At 37.9% G+C, this 27,916-nt stretch overlaps 1 protein-coding gene across 1 annotated transcript; it reads left to right on the top strand.

Annotated features, from left to right (window-relative positions):
- Positions 1-1,749: 1,749 nt before the first annotated feature.
- On the top strand, positions 1,750-27,529 carry LOC136237673 (protein NLRC3-like). The gene is made up of 6 exons (XM_066027891.1): positions 1,750-2,134; positions 11,493-11,543; positions 11,600-11,875; positions 22,593-22,646; positions 23,498-27,354; positions 27,488-27,529. The coding sequence occupies exons 1-6, from the start codon at positions 1,786-1,788 to the stop codon at positions 27,527-27,529; spliced, it is 4,629 nt and encodes a 1,542-aa protein (XP_065883963.1). The 5' UTR covers positions 1,750-1,785.
- The last annotated feature ends 387 nt before the right edge of the window (positions 27,530-27,916 follow it).

Genomic DNA, 27,916 nt, shown 5'->3' with positions numbered 1-27,916 from the left:
TAGATGGATGGATTGATTGTGGGTTTAGTTAAAACATCATGTCATCATATCTTGTAAACCCACAATCACTTTTCACAGAGATCTGCAGCTACTCAGCACATCAGTGATCAATAGTGAAGTGTGCTGTGTGTGTTGACTCCCTCAACTGGAGATAGGAGGTTTCTAATCATTTTAGAGAACCTCTCCAGAGGTCTCTTGGATTTTAAAGACCTCATTATCTCCCAAACATCAAAGGGTTTTATGCATACCATTTTCTAAGTGGTTTTATACACCTCATTATCTCCCGAAGATCAAAGGGTTTCATGCCATTTTCTAACAGATTGATTTTAGCACACGGTAAATATTCAACAAGTCAAACAAGTGCTTATGACACCAATCCAGTTCAAATTCCTCCCACACTATAGTATGTTCACGTTGAGCTGAATCCTGAAAAACAGCTAAAAATTAAAAGTAGACTTTTTCTCAACAGAGGTAACATTTCAGCCAACCAGATGATTTTTGGTAACAGCAAAGGTGTCAACAACAGACACGTACGGTTTGGCTACATTACAAGTTCAGGAAAGGGCTGTAATGGACACTGTACTTATATGGCTTCCCCATAGGAAATGTATTGTGAAAATTTTGATTGGCCGTAAATATTATGTCAAACATTTGAACAAAAATATTTTGAAATATTTTTAGCGGATCAAGCAGTACTACAAATGAGCCAAATTTCAAGATCGTGTGTAATTGTATCCATGAGTTATTAAATGTTTTTGAGGGTTCAGTTCAACGTGAACATACTATATAATATTATACATATGTGTTTTCCTGGGTGAGGAATAACTTTTTTTTTTTTTAAAGTTTAAACAGTAAGTGCATAACATAATAGAAATCTTGTGCTGTAGTGCTGTGTACACTGCAGGATGGCATAAGGCCCATGCATGTACTTTAAAAGTGACATCACCACACAACTATATACATGAATGGAACTGATGTATAATGCTTCATTCTCATTACATTAATTTACAGTAGATCTGCTGCCCACAGGGCAGGTATGCCTGATCATTGCAACACAGCAGCCTTACCCAGCTTAGGCCCATCACACTCACCTAATGACCTTACCATAATGATATTCTCTCATTTAATCAAAAATGCATACGGTTTATTATCTAGTTATGTTTAATTAAATTGGGTGCTGTGCGACTAAAGTGTCAATATTTTAAGCAATTCGCAGTTTGAATCCTGTGGTTGGGAGGATTTTTCCTTTCTTTGGCTCATTTTCTGTCTTTCACCTTATCATCACTAGTTGTAGTCATCTTGAAGTCTCCAATTTGGTTAGGTAATCCAAAGGCTGCAGCACAAGTCGCTGTCAGATCTTCAGTGCTGGTCACTGTAAAGCTTTAATAAAACTATTAGAGCTATTGATGACTGCTCTATTAGAGTGTATCAATTGTAGCTAGATAGCTGGTTAAGTTGGTGAGGGCCGTGGGGGGAAACGATGTTGCTGTGCCCACTTTCATCAATCATTCCTGTATATACTTTGCATAGAACCATCTCCCATGTTTTAAGAGCTGCACCTTGAAAGTGGAATAGAGAGGGGTAAAATTTGTCTCAAATGCCCATGGCCAATGCATGCCGGCATCAATTGTTACTAGTTGAATGTTCTGGGTGATATAGCTATAGCTATCCAGCACGCTGAGCGACGAATGTCCCATCTACAGTTGGTAACGTTGTCTTGTGAAAGCACAAAATTTTTGACCTCCTCATTCCAATCACGTGACCCAAAAAGTGAAACGGAGGAAGATGACTACTAATCCTTACCTTGCTGCCTTTAGCAAGCATTATCGGAAGTTGTCGATAGCCTTGCCAGCCAACGCATTGTATCCCACTTTTGTCGGAAAGGCATTGTTCAACGATCCTACGCTAAATTCGGAGTTTTTGGCTGCTACAACTGACATAAACAAGACGACTGTATTGTTAAATTCTATGAAGAATGGATTGCAGATTGGTGTAGTTGATGTCTTCCAAAAGTTTTTAGAGGCAATGAACGAATATGCCCAGGAACACAATGACCCTGTAGTGAAAAAACTGGTTGACGATATAAACCAAGACTTGTTCTCAGATTTGCCTTCCACTTCTTCGCTCCCATCAGGTATGTCAACTGCTAGTTACACAATGTATTGTTAGTGATACAACAGGCATACACGGACAAGCATTCATAGTTCACAGAAATGCTTGTGATTAAATTAGAAAAGGACTACTGACAAAGGGGTGACAGTTGGGCACTCATTGTAGGTAGATCTGTAACTGCAATGCTGCTAAATTTGATGTTCAAGGAAAACCCACAATTAAATATATTAAGGTGACACACTGGTTCTTAGTATACAAGTACAGAAAAAAATGGAATTTTCAACTATAGTAGGGACCATAGCACATTGATAAAAAGTACTGAAACAAGCTGGAGTAGTGCACGATATTAAATCACAGTAAAACAATAAGAAGTGTTATATCCCTACTGTACTCAAGATACCACAATGGAAATGCACAGTAGGGATATAACACTTCTTATTGTTTTACTGTGATTTAATATTGTGCACTACTCCAGCTTGTTTCGGTACTTTTTATCGATGTGCTATGGTCCCTACTCTAGTTGAAAATTCCAAATTTTTCTGTGTACTTGTTAGTTAACTTTTTTTGTAAATAATTATTATGACTGGTGAACCCGCGCATACCATATCTGAAATGGCGCCGTGCACCCCAGCTATATCTATTATCATCTGAAAAGTGAAGCATCCATTACACTTCATTGTCAGCTATGTTCAACCTGTTACACAATATTTTGAATTAAGAACTGTTCGAAAAGCACCTCTGCAATCAAAATAACCACTATGAAAAATATGGACGATATCTGTTATGAAGGGAAGCCATCACGTGCTACCACCAAATCGACACTTTGTTGTCAGCAAAGATAAATGGGACACAAAGGAGGACACTGGTAAGTCCATGAAGAATGCATTGTACGTACTGCGGTATACCAAAAGGTACCTCTCGGGCCGAAGCGACATCGAACAGTGAAAAAATCAAGCCCATAGCCTTAGCCGTTATCGAGTTGCACTTGTCTGAAGGCATCAGTCAAGCAGTCATTCAGTCAGTCAGTAGAAAATTCTGTTAAATAGTTTTTTTAAAAATTCCGTAGCAACTTGTTGAAAGCATTTCGGGTTGATCTGAAAGCTTGTTTGGGCTAATCAATACTGCCTCATCATCGTCAGGGAAAATTGAGGCTGGTTTTTGGGTGATGTTATTTTGTGGGCCACGCCTGCTCCTTTGTGGTCCCTACTATACAGTACTGTATGATATAGGCCACATTCAATACTTTCACCACAGTTGCAGGTCTACCTACAGTGCATGCCTATATGACATCCCCTTTACCGAGAGGTCTGATGCATGATAAATCTTGTACTGTATGCACAGAAATTTTCATGCTGCATGATTTTCATGGATTTCACGGTTAACACAGCAACTGTGAAAACAAAATTTGTGAAATTTTATGACTGACTCTCGACAATGGTGGCCAGAACTTTAACCATTTCATGGGCTACCATACATATAGAATCCCCCAGTTGGAGAGACAGTGAATTGTGAGAGGGAATACACATCCCTTTGCAGGAGTGCTTCAAAACGGGACATGTTTGACATTGTTTTCATTTCTGTTAAGACAATGCTTGGCAAAGTTCTGGCTTAAAGTTATGTGTTATATCTGTCTTGTAGTCAGTGTAACATGAGCTCGAATAGGAGACAACTTTGCACCCACGAAAACCACAATAAAGAAAACGTGATCCGTGAAAATATAATCGTGAACAATCCAGTATTGGCATTGAACCGTGGAAATAAAATTGTGTGTGAAAATCCTGTTTTGGTTTACAACTATGAAAATTTCATGCAGCAAAATTTTCTATGCATACTGTACACCACTTGGGCTAAAGTAGAACTCACTGTACCTTAATGACCAGTATTCCTCTGTAATTGTTTTTAGAGTCAGATTGAACTTGTCCCCCATGCATTTATCACTGAAATCATATGATTTCTTAGAAATCACATTGCTGTATCAAAGTGGCAGACCTCTCGAAATGGAACAGTTTCTGTCATTCTACAGACAGTCCCATAAACTTGATATGGCTGCCACAAGTGATCCCCTTGACCATTTTTAGGTTAAGTGATCCCCTGGATCATTTGTAGTACCACAAGTGTCATGTATGTAGTCCATAGGCCATATTAGTACCACAAGTACTGATGGTATCCTGGACCATTTAATGTGTTCAAGTAATCCCCTTGGACTACTAATGGTGCAGTAGTAGTATCAAAACCCCAGTGATATTTTGTTTGCTCTATAGATACTAGGTCCATTGTCTACTACTCACTGTAGCCTCTTCTTTCTCTTGGTTGAGCACAGCAACACTTCCCTGGATTGTGAAATTAAGGGGTTACTTATTGATATGTACAAAATTTTCAATGCTATGTAGACATTGGGTTTTGTCTTACCACTGTTGAAATCTGAGTTGAAATGGTATCACCGATTGTACCCTGGACAAAGATACTATTACAATTATAATGTTTACATTCAGTAGCTTTAGTGCCAAGATTTTGACCGCCTCCATTTGCAGTCATTAGCCTTCTTGCGGATCTCTATTGGAAACAATCCAATGTCAGTCAAAAGGGTGGGGTGACTTGATGACAATGGGTTATATCTTTTTCACCTTAAATCTATTAATGGACACTGCTGCCATATAGCAGCATGGCATTATAACTCACCATAGAATGTTTTGCAATTGTGTTGTGTATTTCATAACAAGATGTGCTAGTACTGAAAAAGATATGCCCACAGGCCTTCATTTAGGAAATGACTTGTAGAAAAATGCTGTTTGTTTTACTGACTGCACCTGTGTATGATAGCTTTATAAAATCTAAGTGCTAGCTCCCACCCTATCCTGAGATACTGAGGCGTTTAGTCAGTACCGTTTTTTAGTGAAATAACACACAAGTTATCAGGTAGCCGACCACCTTTAAGTTAATACAACTACACATGTTAAAACAAAGCTAAAGAAGTAGATTCTAAGTAGGGCTGCACCGATTCCACCTTTTACCGATACTTCAAATACCAAGTACTCAGCTGGGAAGTATCTGCAAGTACAAGTACCGATACCAAGTACCTTAAAGTAGCTACTTCATAATGCACACATTTATTATATAGTGCATTTCATGGTATTCTTGTACATGTTTTTAGTATCGTTCATGTTTATAATGAAGTAGCCAATCAAGATTCACAAAGAAGGAAGTCACTGAAATGCAAACCAGTGGATATTTCAGTATTCTTCTGGAGAAGTATAGATAATATCATAATGGTGCTTACAAAAACACTGTGACAAAAATATTCTAATACAGAAACAGTCACTTCTACCTGATTTCTCTATTAGAGTTATTGACTGTTCTATTAGAGTATATCGATTTTTTCTCAGTAAAGCATTTTCATACGTAGGTTTCAGCATAGATCAGTGATTTTGCTGGTAGATAGCTATTGGTGTTATACTTGATGCTTTTAGGCATCCACTGTGCTAGTAAAATAAGCAAGTACAAACAAACGTTATTTTATTCTCGCATGTGATAAGAATCGGTATCTGCAACAATATAATGGCTGATTCCGATACTTCATAAAAACAGCAGTATCGGCCCGATACCAATACCGATACTAGAATCGGTGCAGCCCTAATTCTAAGTGACTTGTTTATGGAAGCTGTGTTTGTTTTTAGTTATTGTTATTCACTAGTCTGTGTACCTGGCCCATACCTCAGGCCCAAGGCTAGCACTCCCACATTATTGTGAGTTGCCATACACCTGTATATAGCTGTGTTTGCTGCTCATGCTACAGATGCTAACAGTTGCTCTCCTTTAAGTTGGTAGTACGTAGCAGAGAAGGATTGGATGGGTAACTGACACCAGCTATATGTCCAGGTGTAGCGCAATTTCATATGGATAATAATTGATTACAACTACTTTGCTTTCTATCTTTACCGTTGTGATTATGATTACAGTTATAATATAGGCTAACCAACCAAATCACTTACATACAGCTACAATCTAACAACAGTTTTAACAAAACATATCATACGGTATGATAGCACTGTATATTGGTGATCATGAAGGTTTTGGGCTTTTCTGGCCAAAAATATCACCCCTCACAATACCTTCATGGTGCCTTGGCAGTGTTGGTTAGGTATAACCAAGCACAAAAGTGTCTTCAGTGCAACCCAAAATGCTTCCAACATGTTGCTATGAAATTCTAATCTTTTTTATTCTATAGAAGTTTCTGCTGACTGGCTGACTGACTGACTGACTGACTGACTGACTGATGCCAAGCATAACTCAATAATGGTTAAGGCTATGGGTTTGATTTTTCACTGTTAAATGTTGATTTAGCCCGACAGGTGCCTTTTGGACATACCACAATAAATACAATGCGTGCATCATGAACTTACCTTGTGTCCCATTTCTTTTAGCTGACAGTCAATTTGCAGTAGCATGCATGATGGCTTCCCTATTTCTGTAGTGACTGAATTGATTGCAAAGGTGCTTCTTGTATTGTGTTGTTCGCTTGTTACACTGTGTAACTAGCTGAATATAGCTGAAAACGGAATGTAATGGTTACTTCACTTTATCAGTAATGAGTGCATTCAGATGAAAATAATTAGTCTGGTACCATTCTTTCTTTTGATGTGGTGTGACCGTGTGCACAGGTTTTTACGCCACAGAAAAGTAAACAAGCAAATACAAGGGAAGATTAAAAATTTAAATTGCAAGTCCGTGTGACCTTCCATATATGAGTTATCAATGAATGAATGTCAATAGCCACTATAGTGACTTATGTGAATATGGTTTGTAAAGTTTTATGTGACTATATTGTACCTTACGTGGGAGAATCAAAGCGATGCTGCGTATCGTATTGTCCATACAGTACTAATCAACTGCATAACTGTACTGTATGAGTCATACAGTACAGTTATGCACTTAATTGGGCAAATACAGCACACTTGGGCAAATACAGTACAGTTATGCGGAGAATTTATTTAAGGAATGTTACGTAAACAACACACTGTAAATCACTAAACCAGCCAAACTAATTCTACGAGTTCGTTCTATGGCTAGGAGTAGATTGTATAAACACCTACTGATCGTCTGCACGAAGCTTTTTAAACACGACTCCACCAAGACAGCACGATTGATCACGTGCATGACATTGTATATCGCTAAAACTAGCCAAATTAATCCTATTAGTTCGTTCTACGACTAGAAATAGATTATATGAACACTTACGGATATCCTTATCACCGAAAATCACAGCGGTTTGAGTACTAGAGAAAATCGCTCCGAGCCAGACGCGACCAGGATGTATATACAATATAACACTTAAAGCACTGCCTTGCTTGTGTGTACGAAAAATACAGTATTCGGGGGGAGGGTGTCTCATACTGTATTTTCTGTACACACGCACGGCGGTGCATTAACTCTAACTTAAGACCACTGACCAAATAGCCGAGTTTTTTATGATAGACATACAATACACAGAATTACTTAAAAATCATATCATACAGTACTATAGTACTGTATAGTAGGGATGATGAAGGTGTGGGCATGGCCAGCAAAAAAATATTACCCAAAAACCAGCATGACAACCTGGCAGTATTGGTTGGGTAAACTCTAACCCAAAAGTGCCTTCAGATCAACTCGAAATGTTTCTACAGAATTATAAAAAAAATTATTCAATGGAATTTTCTACTACCTGCCTGTCTGCCTGCCTACCTGCCTGCCTACCTGCCTGCCTACCTGCCTGATGTGTTCAGGCAAGTGTTGCAGAAAAGTGGCTACAGCTACTTTCACAGAAATGCTTCAAATTCACTTAAGAAGAAACCTTTGGCATATTGATAGCTATACAGTACGTGTGCTATTGTCTTACTTTTATCATGCCATATACCGTACTATAGTGGCCATAGCACAGTACGGCTTTAATCTCCGGGCATGCATGTTTCAAAATGTTATTGCACCAGCATATTGGAATACATGTGCGGGTGGTTCAGTGAGCTGTTTTCCGTTGTAGACGAGTGCCACCAGGAAATGGACTGCTTGTGGAATGGTATGTACAAAACGTATGTGTGAAAGTAGACTATATAGTTAGTCTAGTTTAAAATTCCTAATTTTTTCTTTTAATTGTAATTATCTAAATGCTCGATATAAACTGAGGAGGTTGTTTATAATAAGGTCCTCGCTATTGACACTGATCGTTGGTGTCAATAAGCACCATCTGAAGCTGTTGACACCGACTGGCAATAAACTTAGAAAAAATGTAGAAAAAAAACAACTAAAATTACGCTAAAGCAGATCCCTGCCGTATGCTTTAGTCCACCGTGCTAACCATTCAGCTACCAGTGCCAGCTACACCAACTTCACTTCTTTTCTGTACCTTATAAATGCGAGTCAAAAAGGATGCTATGTTCAGTAAGAGGACCAGTGAAGAAGAGACCAAGGCTGTGATAATTGGTTTGTGTACTTAATCCCTTACCTGCCATAGCCACCATATGGCGGCATGGCATAACTCGTACATAGGATAAAATTTCACCACAGTATAAAGTATTTAGTGAGTTTTACAGCAATTAGGATGCGCTAGTACTGAAATGAACAGTGACATGGTCCTGTTTCTTAATTGGATCTTTCCCGAACTAGTGAAGGATTGTCATAAAGTCTCTTCTTAAAACAGAAGTTAAGTTCTTTGAGTACAAAACTACAGTATAACACTTAAGACTTTGTTACACATCAACTTGAAATGACAGTGGCTGTTTTGTGCCAGACGTGGTATGGTGAACACGAGTACTTAAATGCATGTTGCAACACTGCAAATGGGGGTAAATCCCAATTCACAAAGTAACCAGCTGTAGAATAGATCAACCATATAGAATAGTGCATGACATCTTTGTTAACAGTTAGTTTGATCCTGTTTGTTGCTCAGACTGGTTGTGCAAAATTATATACTCCGCCATGTAATAACTTTATTATTATTATTATTATTACTAGGACCGCGTCACATATAACCAAGTACATGAACCAACATGAAATCCTAATACCAGGGCAAAACATATACAGTGTGTAGCTACCATACTGTTCAAGAGAAAACAATACCTAGTATATATGAAACTGACTGCTATAATTTATCAAGGTAAGTGACTGCTCTATTAGAGTATATTGATCTGTGCGAGTTTGCAAGCTGGACATACAAAGCTTAGTTTTGTAAACAGGACAGGGCTAATTATTTTAGGATGGAGAGCTAGACTTTCACTAGCAATTAAGTGTGTGTTCTATTAGTTAAGTGACTGACTGCTCTATTAGAGTATCTCGATTTTCTACCCTTCCTACAACAGTATCTTGCAAGCACCCTCTCTCCAACACCAGATAAGCAGGCAAAACACTGGCGGTGTTCAGCCACCTCGGTCACCTGCAAAACAGCAAATGGCTCTGAAGCACACATCAGTGAAACTAATTAACACTAACATTTCTTCGTCTACATTCATGGATGACGGCTTGTTGTTTCGACTTTCTAGATTAATGGATGACGGCTTGGTGTTTCGACTTTCTAGATTAACAACTGTTCCAAAAATGCACCAGCACTAATTGGAATGTGAATCACGTGCTAATCTGTTTTGATCGGCATTAAATAGAATTGTACTGTTTCTATCACTGGCACAAAACCTCCTGATTATTATACGATTGTGCCTTTGTTCACTGGCGATCCGAACCCCAGTTAGTGCAAGTTCGTAGGCCTGGTAGTTTTCTCAAACATTAATTATTTATTTATGGCATAATTTTGACCGCATTTCTTATATTTCTTAGTACTTGGTTGTATAATAACACAGTGAGTTTCCCATAAGTGGTTTACCCTATAAATCTTTTTTTTGTGCAACAGTAGAAAAATACCAGCTCTCAAAGTAAGAGGTCAGTGGTTCGATTCCTGGTGTATGAAAAATCTTCTATCATGTTTAGACCACGTTTAGGAACACGTTTTTATGAAGCACTTTGACTGTTTGATTGCTCTATTAGGGTATTTGAGTATTCTATTAGAGCATATCAATCTTATCACACTATTCAGTACAACTCCAAGGAAGATAATATTATTCTGAGGAGGGCTTAGTACCTTTGCTATATTTGGAGCTAAACTCTTCACGGTGACTTGATTGTAGCTGATTGCTCTATTAGGTGACTTGTTTGTAGCTGAACTCTCTACATGGTGACTTGGTTGTAGTTAAATGTTCTAATAGAGAGGCTTATTACAAAGCTGAATGTTCTATTAGGGTGACTGCACTATTAGGGCATCTCAATTGCACACTTGTTACACCTAGTTTACTTTCATAGTGTAACTCAGAGGTTTTTAATCAGATCCTTTGTAAACCACTGTAAGGCCTTTCTAAAATAATTAATCTACCTCTCTACCTATTTTTAGCTCATTCCATTAGCTAGTTTGCCTGGTAGGCGTGGCAAGTAATACTTTTATTAGCAAAACTCGATCATGCATTTGTTACACATGGTTGGCTCCATGACTGTTAGCATGTTTCTTTCAAATCACAAAAAGTTTGCACTACGACTGATTTTCAAGTTATTCTTTCAAACAGTTTACTTTGTAGCCATGACAAAAAAAATCGCTTTTGCATTTTGAAAGATGATCACACATAATTGCCTTGTTCTTTATCCAACGTGTACAAAACTTGGACTGTAAAATATTGTGCTGTTTTATGCTCCTACTACCTTCTAAAGCATGCATGAATTATGTGATTTTCTAAGTAGAGCGAAAAAAAGAAGGAAAACAAGAAGACAAAAGAAACGAACTTTGAAGGTGCATATCTCAGTAATGGCTGAGTTGTATTCAGCTCAAATTTGAAACAGGAGGAGTCCCACCCTGAGGAAGTTTCCACAGCAAAAATGATTAATTTCTGTTTTGGCACCATCAAACTACAAAGGCATGAAAATGGCGTTTTCTTAAAATTCACACTTGTCTGTCGCGCACCTGCACTGGCTGTACTTGGCTGCACGACACACTATCATGTGTCTTAATGCCACTTTGTACCTGTAGCTTTGCTTGTATAGTTAGAATCCATATATTATGCATAGTAACATTCATACTTAGCTCCTACAGTGTATATGCAAGGAGACAAAGGACAACTCATGCATACAAATTGGAAATTTGTAGTTACAGTAAACAGCAAACACAAATGTTAACATTGCTTGGTTACTTATATATGTGTGTGCTAGCTGACAATTTTTTTACATATGGTAATAAACTTCACAGCTACTAGCATGTACAGTAGCTAATACACTGTAAGTTTTATAACACTGACCTGCATTTCATACTGGTTAGCAGGTTGTCATCATATAAGGTGTATTGTAGTTTATGTAGTGACAGTGGTTGCTTATTGTAGAAACTGCAACAATAGTGGAGGGTGCAGTAGTGATTAATCAAGTTATTAATAGTGAGTGATTTGTATTGTGTATTACTACCATTACCAGTATCATGTGTGGTCTGTAGAGGATGATACTCCAACAATGAGAGACCTTCACAGGTATGTAACCAAGAAATATGTTGCTGACTGGAAGGACATTGGGCTAGAATTGAATTTACCACTTGATACACTAAAAGCTATTAGAATAAATCATCCCCATCGAGTTGAAGATTGCTGTGAAGATGTGCTGGACAGGTGGTTGAAGTCAACTCCTAATGCTACATGGAGAACACTGGAGGTTGCTCTTACTAATGTGAGAAGACAACAACTTGGTCTTGATCCAGTTGATGATGTGTATAGTGGTGAGATATTATAGTCCACAAGGTTGTTCTAAAAGTTATTAGATTAGCATCATTGTGGTCATTTCTTTGCTGTCGCCATTACTTTTTTCACCCAGGCTTTTGCTGTTTTCTTTTATGTGGATTTCATACTTATCTACACAAACTTTTCAAACACAATAATAATTACTGAGCACTTATTGCATGTTTTATTTCAATATTGTTGTAATACTCTAATAGAGTGCACATTTTTTGAAGACTTTAGTGCAACACACATAGAATAAAATTTCCATTGGCAGATCTATGAAAGCAGATTTTTTTTGAAATTTGTGCACTTTTACCCCACAGTGATTGCTCTATTAGAGTACCTCACCCTGTGAGTTTACACTTGTTTGGCTTTTGCTTTATATCTCTAGCTGTAAATAATTGTTTTTCAAACCATAAAAGGTACTTCCAGGGGTGGAGAACGGTACTCAAAATTGGGGAAAGTCATGTGGGTTGGCTGTAAGTTGCAAAGTGTTTTAAAATCATTAACTGTACCTTAGTGTGCAAAGCCACTAGCCTGCGAAGCATGCCAATACTAGGAAGATCTGGGGGCATGCCCCCACAGGAAACCTTTATGCTTTGAGATTGAATCTGAGAGTATTCTCAGTGGTGCATGTGTACTTGAATAGAATACACCTATAATACTATTATGGCCATGACATTAGGATACTGTACAATTAGATACACCAGTAAATGAGGGAATTTCAGATGGCCTCATGCTTATAGATTTGTAGAGGTGGTTGTGACGATTTAGTGAAGTATGGCGTACCTGTGGTCACTGAACCAAAAATGATGCGTGAATTTGCATAGTAGTACCAGGTTCCTCTCAGGATCAGCGAATGAGGGAGGGATAAGAATTATCCACGTGCACACATAGAACCCACAATCGAATCTCTAATGACACGTGATCATGTGTGAAATATTACAACTGTAAAAGTGCTATAAGTACAGGTTCATTGTTTTGGTGCCTTGGGGGGGAAAGAGGTGTAGCAAGAGCTCTAGCCCACTCCTTCATCTTCACAGTAGCTCTATGGGCTGACAATCGTTGTGGTCAGGCACTTACTGATGACTCAGTACTTGTCGATGACTCAGTAGTGACAATGTCAACTCCTCTCTGTGTTGCCTCGGTCTCAGTTTGAGTACTCACATTGATTTCCAACGGATATAGTCTTGTGACTGGTTGGTGGGTCAGTCCAGTAGCAGTGTGTAGCATTACTGCTTGTACTATACCATCTCCTCCTGTGATCTAATCTTCCACTACTCCCATCTTCCAAGTGGCATGAGGTGCATCGTCATGGTTAAGTACCACATCTCCTGCCCTAACTGTTTGACAGTAGCTCGATGAACTTTTCTTAAGGATGTAAGGTGCTCATGACGCCAGCGCTTCTGGGAATTCTGCAGTATGGTTGCAATTAGCTTACACAAGCCTCACCATAATCAGGATCATTCAGTTCATCATCATCTGCTGCTTCAAAGGGAGGCATGTTATCTGTCTTCCATGCAGCAGGTGGGCAGGTGCAATGGCTCTAAGTCTCTATTCTCCGACGATACAAACGTTAGTGGTCGGTCATTGAGTGCTGCCTCAATTTCTACCAATGACTGTCCTCAAAGTGATCAGTATCTCCCAAGAACCTTCTCCAGTGCTGCTTTGGTAAGTCCCACCATCTGTTCTCAGAAACTACCCCACCATGGGGCTCTCTTGGGGTAAATTTCCAAGTAACTCCTTGCTTACCCACCTCTCTCTTTGCTTCTGGTAACTGCATCAGGAACTGTAGCTCATTTGTGGCGGAGAGATAGGTGGAAGCATTATCTGAGACCATTATGGTAGGGAGCAATCTTCTTGCGGCAAACCTACGAAATGCTAGAAGAAATGTCTCTGTACTAAGGTCTTTAACAATCTCTAAATGAAGTGCACGAGTAATGACACACATAAATAAACACAAATAGACCCTTAATTTCCTCTCTTCCACATCGCACATACAGTGCTCCACTGAAATCTACTCCTGTATAAGTGAACGGATGAACATCTTGTGTCCGTATGGATGGCAGTGGTGCTGGGTCTGGTGTAGGATATGGGTTACCTGAAACCGTACGGCAGATGACACAATTACCGTATTGCCTCGAATTATGGCCTGGGTGTTTATTTCTTTCAAGCAACTTTTTACCCTGGCTACTAAACGAGACTGGCGACTATACGAGACCGGCGTTTATGTACCTGATCAGCATTCACGAGTCAACTTCATACCTTGGTGTTGTACTCTCCTTGATGTTTCCCTCAGCATATTTCACAGATTCAAGTTTAAAAGGAACTCTATAAAACGTTCTTCACTTCATTGTTTATACCCGCACCGCCCAGAATTTTAAAAAATAATGACTGCACTAGACGTTTATTTGAGACCCGACATTTATTTTTGTTATGATGCTGTATACCCCCGGTGACTAAACGGGACCAGGCGTTTATACAAGACTGGCCGTAATTCGAGGCAATACGGTATGTAGTATTGACTTAACAAATTGACTAGCAGCTGGGACCCAATAGGATAGTTGGAGAGCAGTCAATGTTGTTCCTGTTCTTGAGTGGCGTAGTGTTGTGTGTATGTCCAGAACAATCAGTGAGGATAGTGGGTGTTTGTAAGGTAGGAGGTACGGGAACTTGGTTGCTTCATTAAGTGGTGCATTGTGGATGCGTCTACCACATTGTAGATATCTTTTGGAGTCTAGGAACATTCAAAGTTGTCTGACAAGCATAATACGGCTAGTGCTGGGTTGTTTTGCAATCTGATCAAGGTTAGCAACTCTCCAGAACACAGTTTGTTGGGTATCTTTGATCCATTGTGATGAGTTCCTCAGCACTAGCAGGTTCAGTCTGGCGTTGTACTGGGGAAGTTCTCAAATAAGAACATATGCAGTCACAGTAAGTAATTTACTAAGTGTACTGTGGTACTTGATTGAGATGACACAATGAAGTCCAACATCAGGCTGGTTCAGTACTGTGGGGATTGCAGTTGCTGCTGCTACAAGTAATGGAGATAAACATGGTTGTTCACAGGATGGCCATAATGATGGTGTAGTTAACCAGTTTGCCATGACTTTGAAGGAAATGAATATTGGTGGGTTGTGAGCTGTGTCATTACAAAATGTGTTAGTCTTGTGGCAATTAGTGCAACCATCAGTTCAAGAAGTGGCAACATGAGATGCTTCAGTGGTACAACACAAGTCTTTGCTAACACAAGTCTTTGCTAACACAAGTCTTTGCTAACACATATGAGACTTGGTTGTTGTCTGTAATAACTCCATAGGCCTTCTGGCTTGCATCAGCAAAGCAGTGGATAGTAGGTTGTGTGGGAGGAGCTGGGAAATAGCATCTCTTGACAGAGAACTCTGAAGATTGTTTCAAATCATTAGCAATTTCTGACCAGTCCTTAGCTAAGTCATCATTTAGTGGTTCATCCCAGCCAACCTTGTGTAGCCACAATGTCTGTATGAAAATCTTGACTCGAACTACAAGTGGGGAACTATACCCCAAAGGATCGAAAATCCTTAATGTGGCTTGTAGTAGTTCTTTCTTGGTGACCAAGTGGTTGTTTGTGAGGAAATAGGGCTTTGCTACTAGTGACAGTAAATCAGTGGTTGGGTCCAAACGGAGACCTAAAACATTAACAGTGCTGTAATTATTGGTAATATTGTCTTGAACAGCATTGACCTTAAGTCTGTTACTGTTGGAGGACCAGCTACGGAGGTTGAACATTCCACTAGACATAATGGCTCATGCTTCCTTGTAATACTCTGTAGCTGCATCCTCTTTGTCACAGCCAGTAATGTTATTGTCAACATAAAGATTAATGTGCATGTCACGAGATACCGCTGTATTATGTTGCTTGAGATGATGTTGAAGGACTGCATTAAGTATGAAAGGGGAGCTATCTGCTCCAAAGGGTATCACTTTGTGACGAAAAATACAAAACTGACTGGACAGATCTGCAGGGTTTGATAGCCAAAAAAACAGGTGTAATCTCTATCATCTGGGTGTAAGTGTATGTTCAAAAAAGCTCTCTCAATATCACCTGAGATCCCAAATTGATGAAGAATGATGATGGCACACAAATCATTACTACATGGTATGCCAGTCTCTGGGCAGCCATTAAGTGAGGGGTGGATAGCTGACTGTCAGCAGCTATAATCAATTAATAATTCTAATGGAGACTTTCTCTACTGCATGGTGTGGAATGTTATGAGTGTCAGTATACTCATTTGATGTGTTGACTTGCTCAGTGAACCCCCTGGCTTCTTGGTCAGTAGTAATCTGATGGTACAATAGCAATAGCTTAGATTTAATGGCTAGTCTCTTTGCTAATTGTCATGTTCTATATTCTGTAATTACTAGGAAGGGGAGGATGATGTGTTCTCCAAGGAAATCTGGCTATGTATGCCACGTTAGTGGCTCTTGTGACACAGGAGGTGAGGTAATTCTCTTTCATGTTGACTTCAACATCACCTTGTGAAACTCCAAGCAATTCCAAAGTCCAGAAGCGTTCTAAGTCAAAGTCACTTTGTGTTGGGGTGATGATCATTGAAACATTGGTTGTAGGGTGCCCTGGGCCTGAGAGGAGGTATCCTAACTTTGACTCTACTGCGGTTGGTCCACTGCCACAAACAACTTTATCTCCAACTATGCCCCAGTAGTAATCTGCTCCTACTAAAAGTGAAATTGTAAACTCGCTGTCTGCACTAAGGGGATGAGCCAGTTAAAGGCCTTGAAGTATGGAAGTTCTGAAAAATCAAGGTTGGTGCAGTTCTGAAGTAGTGTTGCAATGAATGACACTACAAGGACAGATAATTGTAATTCTTCTCCACTCCTAGTGAACAATGTGACCCTGCTAACATTAAGATGGCAGCTTGTTGGGTGCTTGGCCCCAAATGGTGGAGTTCCTTAGAGTAAGGTTGGAGATCCAGAATGCTGGCTAGTTCTTTGGTTATGAATGACCTCTGGGACCCTTTATCCAGTAGTGTATTGGCTTCAACACATCTGTTTCGACTTGTCACTCTTGCTATAGCCATTTTGAGGAGACAAACATTGTTGAGGGAGGATCACAGAGTATGCACCAGTAGGTTGAACAGCAGGTTGAAGCTGAAGAGTGGGTTGATGTTGAACAGAGCACTCCAGTAGATTGAGAGGTCACGGAATGTACACCAGCAGGTTGAAGTTGAACAGGGGGTGGAGGGAGAACTGTGGTATTGCTCTGCTGCTATACAGTGTTGATTGGAGTGGTAGGTAGGTTGTGGTTACTCTGGTATCCAAAGGCACAAAGGCTTGATGTTTACGGCGGCAGTTGTGACAACGGTGCTTTGAATTACAAGAGCATTACTCCCGATAAGAATTCTTAAGCTCCAGGACAAAATGTCCTGACAAATCCAAACTTGTCCGGACATATTTATACTTTGCTTGGACACAGGGGCTTATAACACTGCCTGTAATAGGCATTCTCTGATGTAAGGCACTCTAGCTGTAGGCAGTATGTACTGAGACCAGACATGGGGCCAAGTACATGAGTACTTATACTTAAGTACACTTAAGTACAGATTTGAAAGTACTTGTACTTTACTTAAATACTTCCTTAATTTCCCCAGTGTACTTGTACTTATACTCAAGTACTTTGCTAAGTACTTGTATGTACTTGAGTACTTAAGTACTTGTAAGTACTGCATACATTGTACGTAGTTTGTACACAGTGGGTACATTACAAAATTGCATGAAGGTGCAGTGTACAATTCTTCTAGTGCCTTCCCTAACCTTACTATGTATCATGTAGCCACTATTAATGATGTCATAGAATTCTGGCAAATAAAAACAATGCTGCTGCTAAAGTTAGTGCATTTTAAGTGTTTAAGAGAGAGAATAGTTGACAAAAACCTGAAAGTACCAACCCCACTAGGTACACTTACATACTACAATACACTGAATAAGTGTATATTTTGCTACAGCAAAATGTACTTGTACTTTACTTGAGTACTTCCAGCATGTACTTGTACTTTACTTAAGTACTCTCTTGATTGTCGCCAGAGTACTTGTACTTATACTTGGAAAATTCAAAAGTACTTGTACTTTACTTAAGTACTTTCATATGTACTTGGCCCCATGTCTGACTGAGACACTATTAAAGTAATTTTGTGAGGTTTCTGTACAGCAGAGGGATTGGCGTTGGTCCATTTGTGGTCACTCTCTTGGGTGACTTGAATGTTTAAGCCAAATATGCACACCCTGGGGGGAGTGTATAAACAGTGGAATGGAATACTGGAATGGTGGAATGGAATTTTTAAAAGTTCAATATCATTTTTACATCCAAATAAGTACAAATAAATAGGAAGTCAGCTCATATTCAGCATAATTCACCTCACCATAGACAAAGTTTACCGATGTAATGTACTGTAAAGTCAGTTATGAACATACACAGTAGCAGTTTATTGAGAATACCAAGAAGACTTCTGACTTAACCCTTGTTCCCAAATGATTATAAAAGTTAGCTAGCTAGCTGATTACATGTATGCATTGTGAAAGTACTATAGTACAATCACTGTATAATGAAGTATTCATTTGTTTATTATCAACTTTACCAGTTAGGCGAACACAGAAGGCAGAGCCTGTACAAGGTGTTTACCACTAACCTAGAAGTCTAACTGAAAATCTTTGGGTAAAGTGAAACAGGATTATCTTGTAAGCATTTACAATGAGCCTTTTCCACAATTATGTCAGAAAATAAAATTTAAGCCAAAGTCTCATTATGGCATTGCCACATTGCACACTGAACTGAACCTTCATCATACAGTACAATAGTACTGTATAGTAGGGATTAATAAGAAATCGTATGGTTTCGTGGATTTAAAAAGCAGCTTTGCAATAACGAAAAAAACACATGGAATGCATTAGTACTGTTACAATGATGCTGTACCTTGGGTAAATGAAGTGAAAAGTCGAATGTTTTAATGTACAGTGAGTTTTAAAAAATTCAAAATTCACTTACATTTTGTCTGCCAACCTGCCTGCTGTAAGACCCGGTAGCGCTAGGTGTACGGCTCCAGAAATTTCAGACAGCCAAGGTAATGACAGCGGATTCATGAATCTGTTGTTCCGATTACGCTCTGTCCACTGCAACATGCTGTTTGCTTTCATCATTCATTTGCTTCTTTGTTCTTCTCAAAGGATAATTAAAAGTTGCAGCGCTTAATAGCTGTGGCGCACGCCACAACCCAAATACGTGATTTTAATGAAGGTGTGAATATGTGTGCGTAACACGAGGGTGAACGGGTGTAGCTCTAGCATTTATTAATGGTGGGTAGTTATTTTATATAGTCTTAATTACCAGTTTAACTTTTTTGTGAGGTAGCTAGCCAATACTGTATAGCCTAAATATTTTGGGGAGGGGGGGAGATTTTCACTGATTTCGCGGTTTTGAGGGTTATCAGCGAAAATTTTAGTATTGAAATATTTAGACCTCCATATAGTCTAATACATTTCGGGAGTGTTTGCAAATCCGCGAAAATTTTATTTTTAGCTACATTGCTCAACCTCGAAATATTTGCCCCTCGAAATATTTAGGCTATACGGTAATGTCTTTGAGAGGTGGATCCACCTCGGGATCCAGACTTCTAAAAGCAAGGGTTCCACTGTTATAATGGTGGACTCTCCAGTGATGTTTTACTGTAAAATCATCAATATTTAGTCCATTAGAAATGCAGCTGAAGCCTTAAACAGTTGCTGTAATAGCTTTAAACTGAAGACAAAGCAATAATTATTTTAGAGGCGCTTATTGCATACGAAGGTAAAAGATAGCTGCTTCAAGTGATATTTATACTATGTGGAAAACAAAAAGAGTATAATATAGCTAGCTAGCTAGACAAAAAAAGTAAACAAACTAGGTATTTAAAAAAATTCAAAACGAAGTAGGGATTGATATAATATACACGCTACAAAAAAGTACGGAAACAAGCTCAAAAATGTTACAGCTGAAATGAGAAATGATCCAGCAGTAAAAAGTAAGGAAACAAGATTAGACGACTACTTCCTAAAATGAGACACGCTTTATCCCTACTTTTGGCTAATTTGATTGTCTCATTTCAAGATGCTAGCCAAAGCAGTAGGTATTAAAGTGTGTCTCATTTTAGCAAGTATAGTTGTCTAGTCTTGTTTCCTTACTTTTTACTGCTGGATCATTCTCATTTCAGCTGTAACATTTTCCTTACTTTTTGTAGTGTGTATATTATAACAACCCCTACTTTGTTTTGAAATTTTAAATTTTTTTAAATAGCTAGTGAGACAATTATTTGAGATAAGTAATAAAGTACTGAGCTATAAGTCATACAGGTGTTACGGTGAGAAAAAGTATGCTAAATGAGCTGATTTCAGTGGGGAATCCTATCTATTTGTTTACTTAAGGGGAGGAGTTGTACTTATTTGGGTGTAAAGAATGATATTAAACTTAAAAAAAAGTTCCATTCCAGTATTCCATTCCACAGTTTATACACTCCCTCACCCTGGGCTTTTGGGCTCCTTTGATAGGACATTATGTACTGCCAAATACAATTATGGTCAGACATTGGCTAATTTGTCTGACATTGGCTGATTTTTGTGAAATTGTCTGATGTCTGACTGTTATCGGGAGCACTGCAAGAGGAAATCTTGTGATGTCCTGAACAATTGAAGCACAGTCTGTCCTGACATACAATATCAGTGTGCTGCTTAGGGTATGTGACAGTACTGCACAATGAGGAAGAGTGAGGCCCTTTACAGAAGGGGCATTGTATTTTCAATTCAACAATCGGCTTGCCAGCTCCAGCAACAATGCAGCTGTTGGTGACAGCATATCTTCTACTTGGGATCTCATCTGAAAGACGTACAGCTCATTAAGAATAGCAGATTGTAGCTTGGTAACAGTCCACTCTCTCTTGCCATGTACTCTCGCTAACTTTTGTTTGGTTTTCCCAGGGAGCTTTCCAAGGATGATTGATAAAAGCAAGCTGCCATAGGTGTCTTCTGTCTTCTCGAGTGATGCAAGACTACAAATGTAACTTTCTACAGCATCATGGAACTCACCTAAACTGGTTGCTGGGGATGTGTCTTCATGTCGAGTTGCTACTACTTCAGAAACAGTGGGAGTAAGGTGGTGTGTAATCTTTTACCTTAGCAGTAGATATCAATGATGTAATCTCCTCTGTTTGTAATATTTCAGCCTCTATCTCTTCATCATTGTCCAGTGCTTCAAGAATCTTAGTGTCCAGTGTGGTCATGAGATTGTTCTTACGGCTAAGTTGCTCGTGCAGGTCCCTCAGAGTAACTATTTAATCTGCAGTGAGGGGTGTGGTAGTAGCAAGGTACTCATCTACACTCTGTAGTAGTTTCGTCAGGTCTGTGTGATAACGTCTTCGAGAAGATATGGCTTGCTTGACTTCTGCCATGATCCTTCAGTTACAGCTCACAGCACCAAAAAATGTAGCGGTGATTGTGACAATATAGTGAAGTATGGCATACCTGTGGTTACAGCACCAAAAATGTAGTGGCGGTTGTGGCGATATATATAGTGAAGTATGGCGTACCTGTGGTCACAACACCAAAGTGATGCGTGAATTTACGTAGTACTCAGTACCAGGTTCTTCTCGGGATCAACGAGTGAGAGAGGGATAAGAATCAGCCACGTGCACACATAGAATCCACAATTGAATCTCTAATGACATGTAATCATGCGTGCAATATTACAACTATAAAGTGCTATAGTACAGGTTCATTGTTCCGGTGTTGTGACAATATTTATGTGCATGTTAATGGAGACAGATTGAAACTTATGTGATTCCACTGAATGTTCTATTAGAGTAGTTAGGTGACTGCTCTATTAGAGTATCTCGATCTCATGCACTCCCAGCACTGATTCATGCAGTTTTCCATTCTTGCATAACCTTTAGCACAAATTCTAGTAAATTAGGGCAAAGTAAGTTGGCTAATGACTACAATAGTTGCTGTACACTTTAGCAATTTAGCAATGGGCATTGGAAAAAATGAGAGGGCACTCACTTGTCAAAGTGTAGAAGGGGGCAGTTGCCCCTCTGTCTCCCCTACCTATTTCTCCGCTCCTGGGTACTGCTGCAATGATCAGTCTATGCACACAACAATTTTAAAGTTATTCCTATACTTGGTTACCCTGTAGCTGTGACAAAAAAGTTTGATATTTTTTACACAAATATATGTTCATAACTCTGTGGATATTCATCTGATTTTACTGTAGTACGGGAATTCACCTTTTTTACACCAAAGTTCAAGGCTATTGAGTTTTATAGCAATTTTGTGTTTTATAACAATTTTTGCAAAGTGTATGAAAAGAAATTTAAGCCCTCATAGCCTTAAAAGAAACAATTAAAAGTTTTTGAATACCTATAGCTACTGTATATCTCACAAATGGCTAATGCAATTTAATCAAATTTGTTGTATTGCTTATCCTACCTGGTGGACAGCTAAATATGTATAATTCAAAAGTGGTGTGCTTTGGAAAAGGGGCCATGGAACAATGCATGTGTGAAAATGACATTTCCTTTTCCCTTTCAGTATACACATTGTGTGGTGCACTGGCTTTCTTGGCCACATGACACACTACCATATTATGTGTCTTGATAAAAGTATTTTAATGTACTGTACCGATTTTGTCATTTTTAGTTTCCAACATGGACAGGACTAGTACAATCAGTGATAGACAGTCAAAAACTATAGGTAAATTACATTAGTTTACAAACAAAGCTATTTAAATTGTGGACAAACTGTACTTAAAATTATTTTACTGTACAGTAGCACTGTATATTTGCGTGGGATCAAAGTTAGTGTAGTTAGTGACGAGTCATTTTTAATAATTATATGGAATCCCTGAAATCCCTGGGGGACCATACAGTCCATGCCAAATTACATTATACGTATGTACAAGCTTCACTGTACATTGAAATTACTAAGTTACCATACCACTATAAGTATAGCCCAAGGGCCTTGACTAGGTTGTTTTTGTATGTTAATAAACCGCAAAGTATAATTTTAATACAATAAAACCACAAAATATAGTAAAACCGCTTAAATACATGTAGTCAGTTACAAAGAAAGTTGCTACAGGTAAGTATACAACTATTCTAAACAGTACCGCTCTGTTTGAAAAACGGCCGACTTTCATCCTTGGCTGTCTTACGTAGCTTAGCAATCCAGTGAACTTCAAAGTGTGACTATCAACTCAAGGATTCGTGAAACTCAATAAGAAAACAATGCATTATGCATAATATAACCAGCAATAGTACTTGAAGGATCCGGTTACCCTAAAACTGGACCTCTGTGCATGGGAATGCTTGTTTCAGGGTAAGCGTGAATACGTGATAGGAGAGGTAGTGCATTAGAGTTGTTCTCAGAATGTCTTTTATAGCATTGTACCAGATAAATGTGGTTATAATGGTGAAAGGGTTAACAAGTTGGGTATAAGATTACTGATCTGGGTGAGGCAGAAATCTTTTGTGAGTTCGGTGAACAATTTAAACTTTAAGATTTACTTGTACAGTTATGTAGATTTCTCTTCTTACTTTATTTAGTACTTGACTCTCTTAATGATTATCTACGTGATGTCTACAAAGAGACCAGATACTCACATCATACAGAATGGCCACCAGACCAACCTAAATCAGTTGTCAGTAACACATTGATTCATTACAAAGATAAAAGAACAGAACGAGAACTGTTGGACATGTCTAAACATCCAAGAGGTGCCTCTTCTGTAGATGGTATAACATCATCACACCCATCCAGCGTTACTAAGAGTATCACTAGTATATTTGAGTCACCAGATCAGAAGTTTATTCTAATAGAAGGAGCACCTGGTATTGGTAAGACTGTACTAGCTAAGGAAATAGCATATCGCTGGGCTTGTGGTGAAATGCTTCAAGGAAAGAAACTTTTTCTGTTATTTGCTAGAGACCCTAATTTGCATGGTGTTAATTCCATTAATCAGCAGTTGATTTCTTATTTCTCTTGTGATTACTTAAGTAACAGTGAAGTTGGTGTTGCTGTTGATGAACTAAAAAAATCAAGAGGACAAAACATAGTCTTTGTTATAGATGGTTTTGATGAGTGTCCTCAACACTGTCAATTAAAATTGTTTATTGAAAAATTAGGAAAACATGAAATTTTTCCAAAATCCATTGTGGTTATTACATCAAGACCACATGCTTCTATTTTGTTGCGTCCCCTAGTTGATCAAAGAATTGAAGTTCTTGGCTTAGTTAAAGAGGAACGAGAGAAGTATATTGCAGAGTCATTTAAAGAATTTTCTGATAAAAGAATTGAGCTGAAAAAATATCTGAAGCTACGACCGATTATTAATAGCATTATGCATATTCCTCTTCACCTGGCAGTACTCCTGTACCTTTTTAAGGAGGACAGTCTGCCTGACACTCTGACAGAATTAAATGAACAATTTGTGATTCACACTATATATAGACACTTGGAAAAGCACCATCTACTTTCACATTTCCTCTTTAACAAAAATATTAAAATTGTAAAGGATTTACCGAAACCTATAATAGAACTTGTTAATCAATTATCTGAACTAGCCATGAAGGGTTTGAAGGAGAGACGAGTAGTGTTTACATATGATGAAGTAAAAACAGTATGCACAGATATTGATGACTTCCTCAATGGTTTTGGTTTATTGCAAGCTGTGTGTAAATGTGCTATGAAAGGAACTGGCTATACTGTTTCATTCAACTTCCTTCATTTAACAATGCAAGAATTCTTGGCAGCTTATTATGTGTCTACCTTACCCAATAAAGAACAGTCATTATATATGGCACATCATTTTGATGTAGGTGATTATGTTTGGCTTATGTACGTGGGGATTGTGGGCATAGAATCTGATGGCTTTAATTGGTACCAGAGTACATTAAAACTTAAAAAACCTCTTCTAGCTAGAAATCTGTTAATTTTTCAGTGTTGCTTAGAAGCAAAACAGGTTGTACAAGTGCCTGAAAGTATTTCTGCTACATTTGAGGATGGCAATATTGAAATGGGACATACAAAAATAGATACATTTACTATGGTTTCTTTAGTTAATGTTATAGCGAAGTCTTGTGTACATCTTAAATCATTAAATCTTTCCTCTTGCTCTATCACTGATGAAGAAATGACTATTTTACAAGGATTATTTACTGAGTATAAGGAAAATATTTGCAATGTGAAGCATATTTGCCTTAGTGAAAATTACATCTCATCACTGTGGGGGATAGATTCTAGTAGTACAACAACTGAAAAGTCTAAATCTGGCATGCTTTTGGTTCCTTGCTTGAACCTATTTTCAAATCAATTAAAGGACACTGGAATATTTGAGCTATTTAATTCTTTGCATTACAACACATGCTTGTTACAACTTGACATTTCACATAATGGTATTACTAGGAGTGGAGCAGTGACCATCAGTGAATGCCTCAAGAATAATAGTACTTTACAAGTGCTAAATATATCACACAATGAGCTATTAGATGATGGAGTAATAGCTATTAGTGATTTGCTTAAAATTAATTGCACGCTAAAAATACTTAGTATGGCTGACAATAGGATTACTAATAAGGGGACAGCAATTGCAGATGCCATAGCGTTCAATAAGACTTTGTCAGACTTAAACATTTCTACAAACTGTATTACAAAAGAAGGAATAATGGACATATTGATAGCTGGTACAAAGATGAGAGCTCTTCAAAAATTAGACTGTAAATTCAACGTACTGTCACAATCTGACATTGTAGACTTAATCAAATACAATAGGCATGAAAATGTGGTACAGGTGTTTAATACATCATGGAATGAAATTACTGGTGATACAGACAGTGGACTTGACACGATTACATATGAAGATGGCCATTGTACAATATTGCCATATAATCATTCATACAATTTCAATGAAGTAGTCTTTTGTTGCATTAAGGATAGTTATCTAGAAGAACTCTATTTGAAAGGAACAAGAATGATTCAGTATTTAACCATAACAGCAAAGGCTATTCAAGTTAATAAGGCACTTACAAAGCTATATATTAAGGATTTCAGTATTAGCAATGATGAAGTACAAGCAGTAAATGACTGCCTCAAAGCCAACACTCTCAAGGATCTCACTATACGTTATTGTAATTTCGATTGTGGTGTATTGATAAACATTATAGAGACAGTTGTAAATAACACAACCTTAAGAAAACTTGTCATTTCAAGTAATGTCTTATCCACTGATGATGTGGAATCTATTGGTGTCTGTCTGAAACACAATAAAACTCTACAAGAACTGCACATGTGGGATACTCAAATAACTGATAGTGGAGCACTGGTGATTGCAGAAGCGATTAAAGTTAACACTACATTACTTGTGTTGAATATTTCGCAAAATGAAATAACTGATGTTGGAATATTAGCCATCAGTGACAGCCTTAAATACAATAAACAACTGAAGGAGCTTTACATAAATCATAATAACTTTACAAGGAATGGTATACTGAAGTTTACAGAATTCTTAAAAACAAATACGACCTTAGTGAAACTATTTGCTAAACAAGATTCTATGCTGATAAAGCCCAGTGATGTCATTGATCTGCTTAAAAGCAACAACACTTTGTGGCAGACTAAAATTGGTTCCACTGATTGGTCACACCTTCTAAAAGTTATCGACACAATTTACATGGAGTGGATAATGTCAACCACTAAACACAACTGTGTCTTTCTACAAACAGTTACTCTTTACCTTAACCAAAGAATTTTTGTTACTTTTAAGGAAGATTGTAACAATGCAATACAGGTTACAAATTATCTTATAAAAAATAAAGTGCTTCAAACATTAGAACTATGTGACTTTGAGGTGACCCATATTGAACTAAAACTGCATGGCTCTGTACATTATTGTGATGACAACAAAAAATCTGAACGTCCTCAAAATTTACATGATCACCATGAGGATCACACAGTTTTTGTTGTAGAAATAATGAAGATGATAGAATCTATTAAAGTCAGCACAACACTTCATACTCTTATTATTAATCACTATGTAATAGGAGATGAAGGAGCAGTAGTTATCAGTGACTGTATTACACATAACACTTCAATAAAAGAACTTGACTTGTCTTGGAATTACATTACTAGTAAAGAAGCAGTGAAAATCTTTAAAGCCATTGAAGTTAACAAGGTGATATATAAGCTGAACATATCAAAAAACAGAATTTCTGATGATGGAGCATCAGCTATTAGTGAATGCCTCAATAACAACACTACACTACAACACCTTGATATTGAAAATAATGACATGCGTCATGAAAGAATAACAGTTATTATTGATAGTCTCAAAAACAATACCACATTGCTGGGATTTAGTTTGGATATTAGTTACACAATTGCTGATAAGTTAGCTGCAGTGTTAAAAGTAAATTTAACCCTTTGCAGTCTATTCATAAATCATGTAATATCAAAAGGAAAAGGTGATGCATTTTCTTTCAATAAAACAATTCTTTTAGCTGTGTATGATAACAGCAGTGTGACATTATTGATACTTCCAGTTGACTATGATGGAGAACATCCTGTACTACAAAATGAAGTAGAGAATATAAACATCGAAAGACGAATCCAAGCAATTCCTACAATTGATGTATATTTCCACCTACCTTGCTTCCAATTCATGCGATCTTCCTACTGTCTTGATAATAGTGGTTGTGAAACTTTCGATTTTCTCTTGGGCCATTCAAACAATTCTAATGGTGTCCACTAGAAGTAGTGCATTGTGTCATTGGGACTATATACACATTTCATCTAATAGAACTAACAACAGATCACTGTCTAGCATGCACATTTGAATTTCTGTGTGATTGATATGCTTTTCAAATGTAACAAAAATATTTATGTGAATTAAGAAACAATAAATTTAGGGAATTCATTCAACAATTGTGTGTATTTTTATTTGGTCACAATAATGAACCTGTTTTTTTCTA

The sequence above is a fragment of the Dysidea avara genome, chromosome 11 (genome assembly GCF_963678975.1).
Source record: "Dysidea avara chromosome 11, odDysAvar1.4, whole genome shotgun sequence".
Classification (NCBI taxonomy): Eukaryota; Metazoa; Porifera; class Demospongiae; order Dictyoceratida; family Dysideidae; genus Dysidea; species Dysidea avara.
This window is presented reverse-complemented; position numbering and strand designations above follow the sequence as displayed.

What these genes read in the sequence shown, in the direction of transcription:
- LOC136237673 (XM_066027891.1), top strand. Translation starts at nt 1,786, where the DNA reads ATGACTACTAATCCTTACCTTGCTGCCTTTAGCAAGCATTATCGGAAG. An exon ending in GATTAATCAAGTTATTAATA is followed by an intron (nt 11,544 to 11,599) that starts GTGAGTGATTTG and finishes TGTGGTCTGTAG; the next exon opens with AGGATGATACTCCAACAATG. An exon ending in AGTTGATGATGTGTATAGTG is followed by an intron (nt 11,876 to 22,592) that starts GTGAGATATTAT and finishes TGTCATTTTTAG; the next exon opens with TTTCCAACATGGACAGGACT.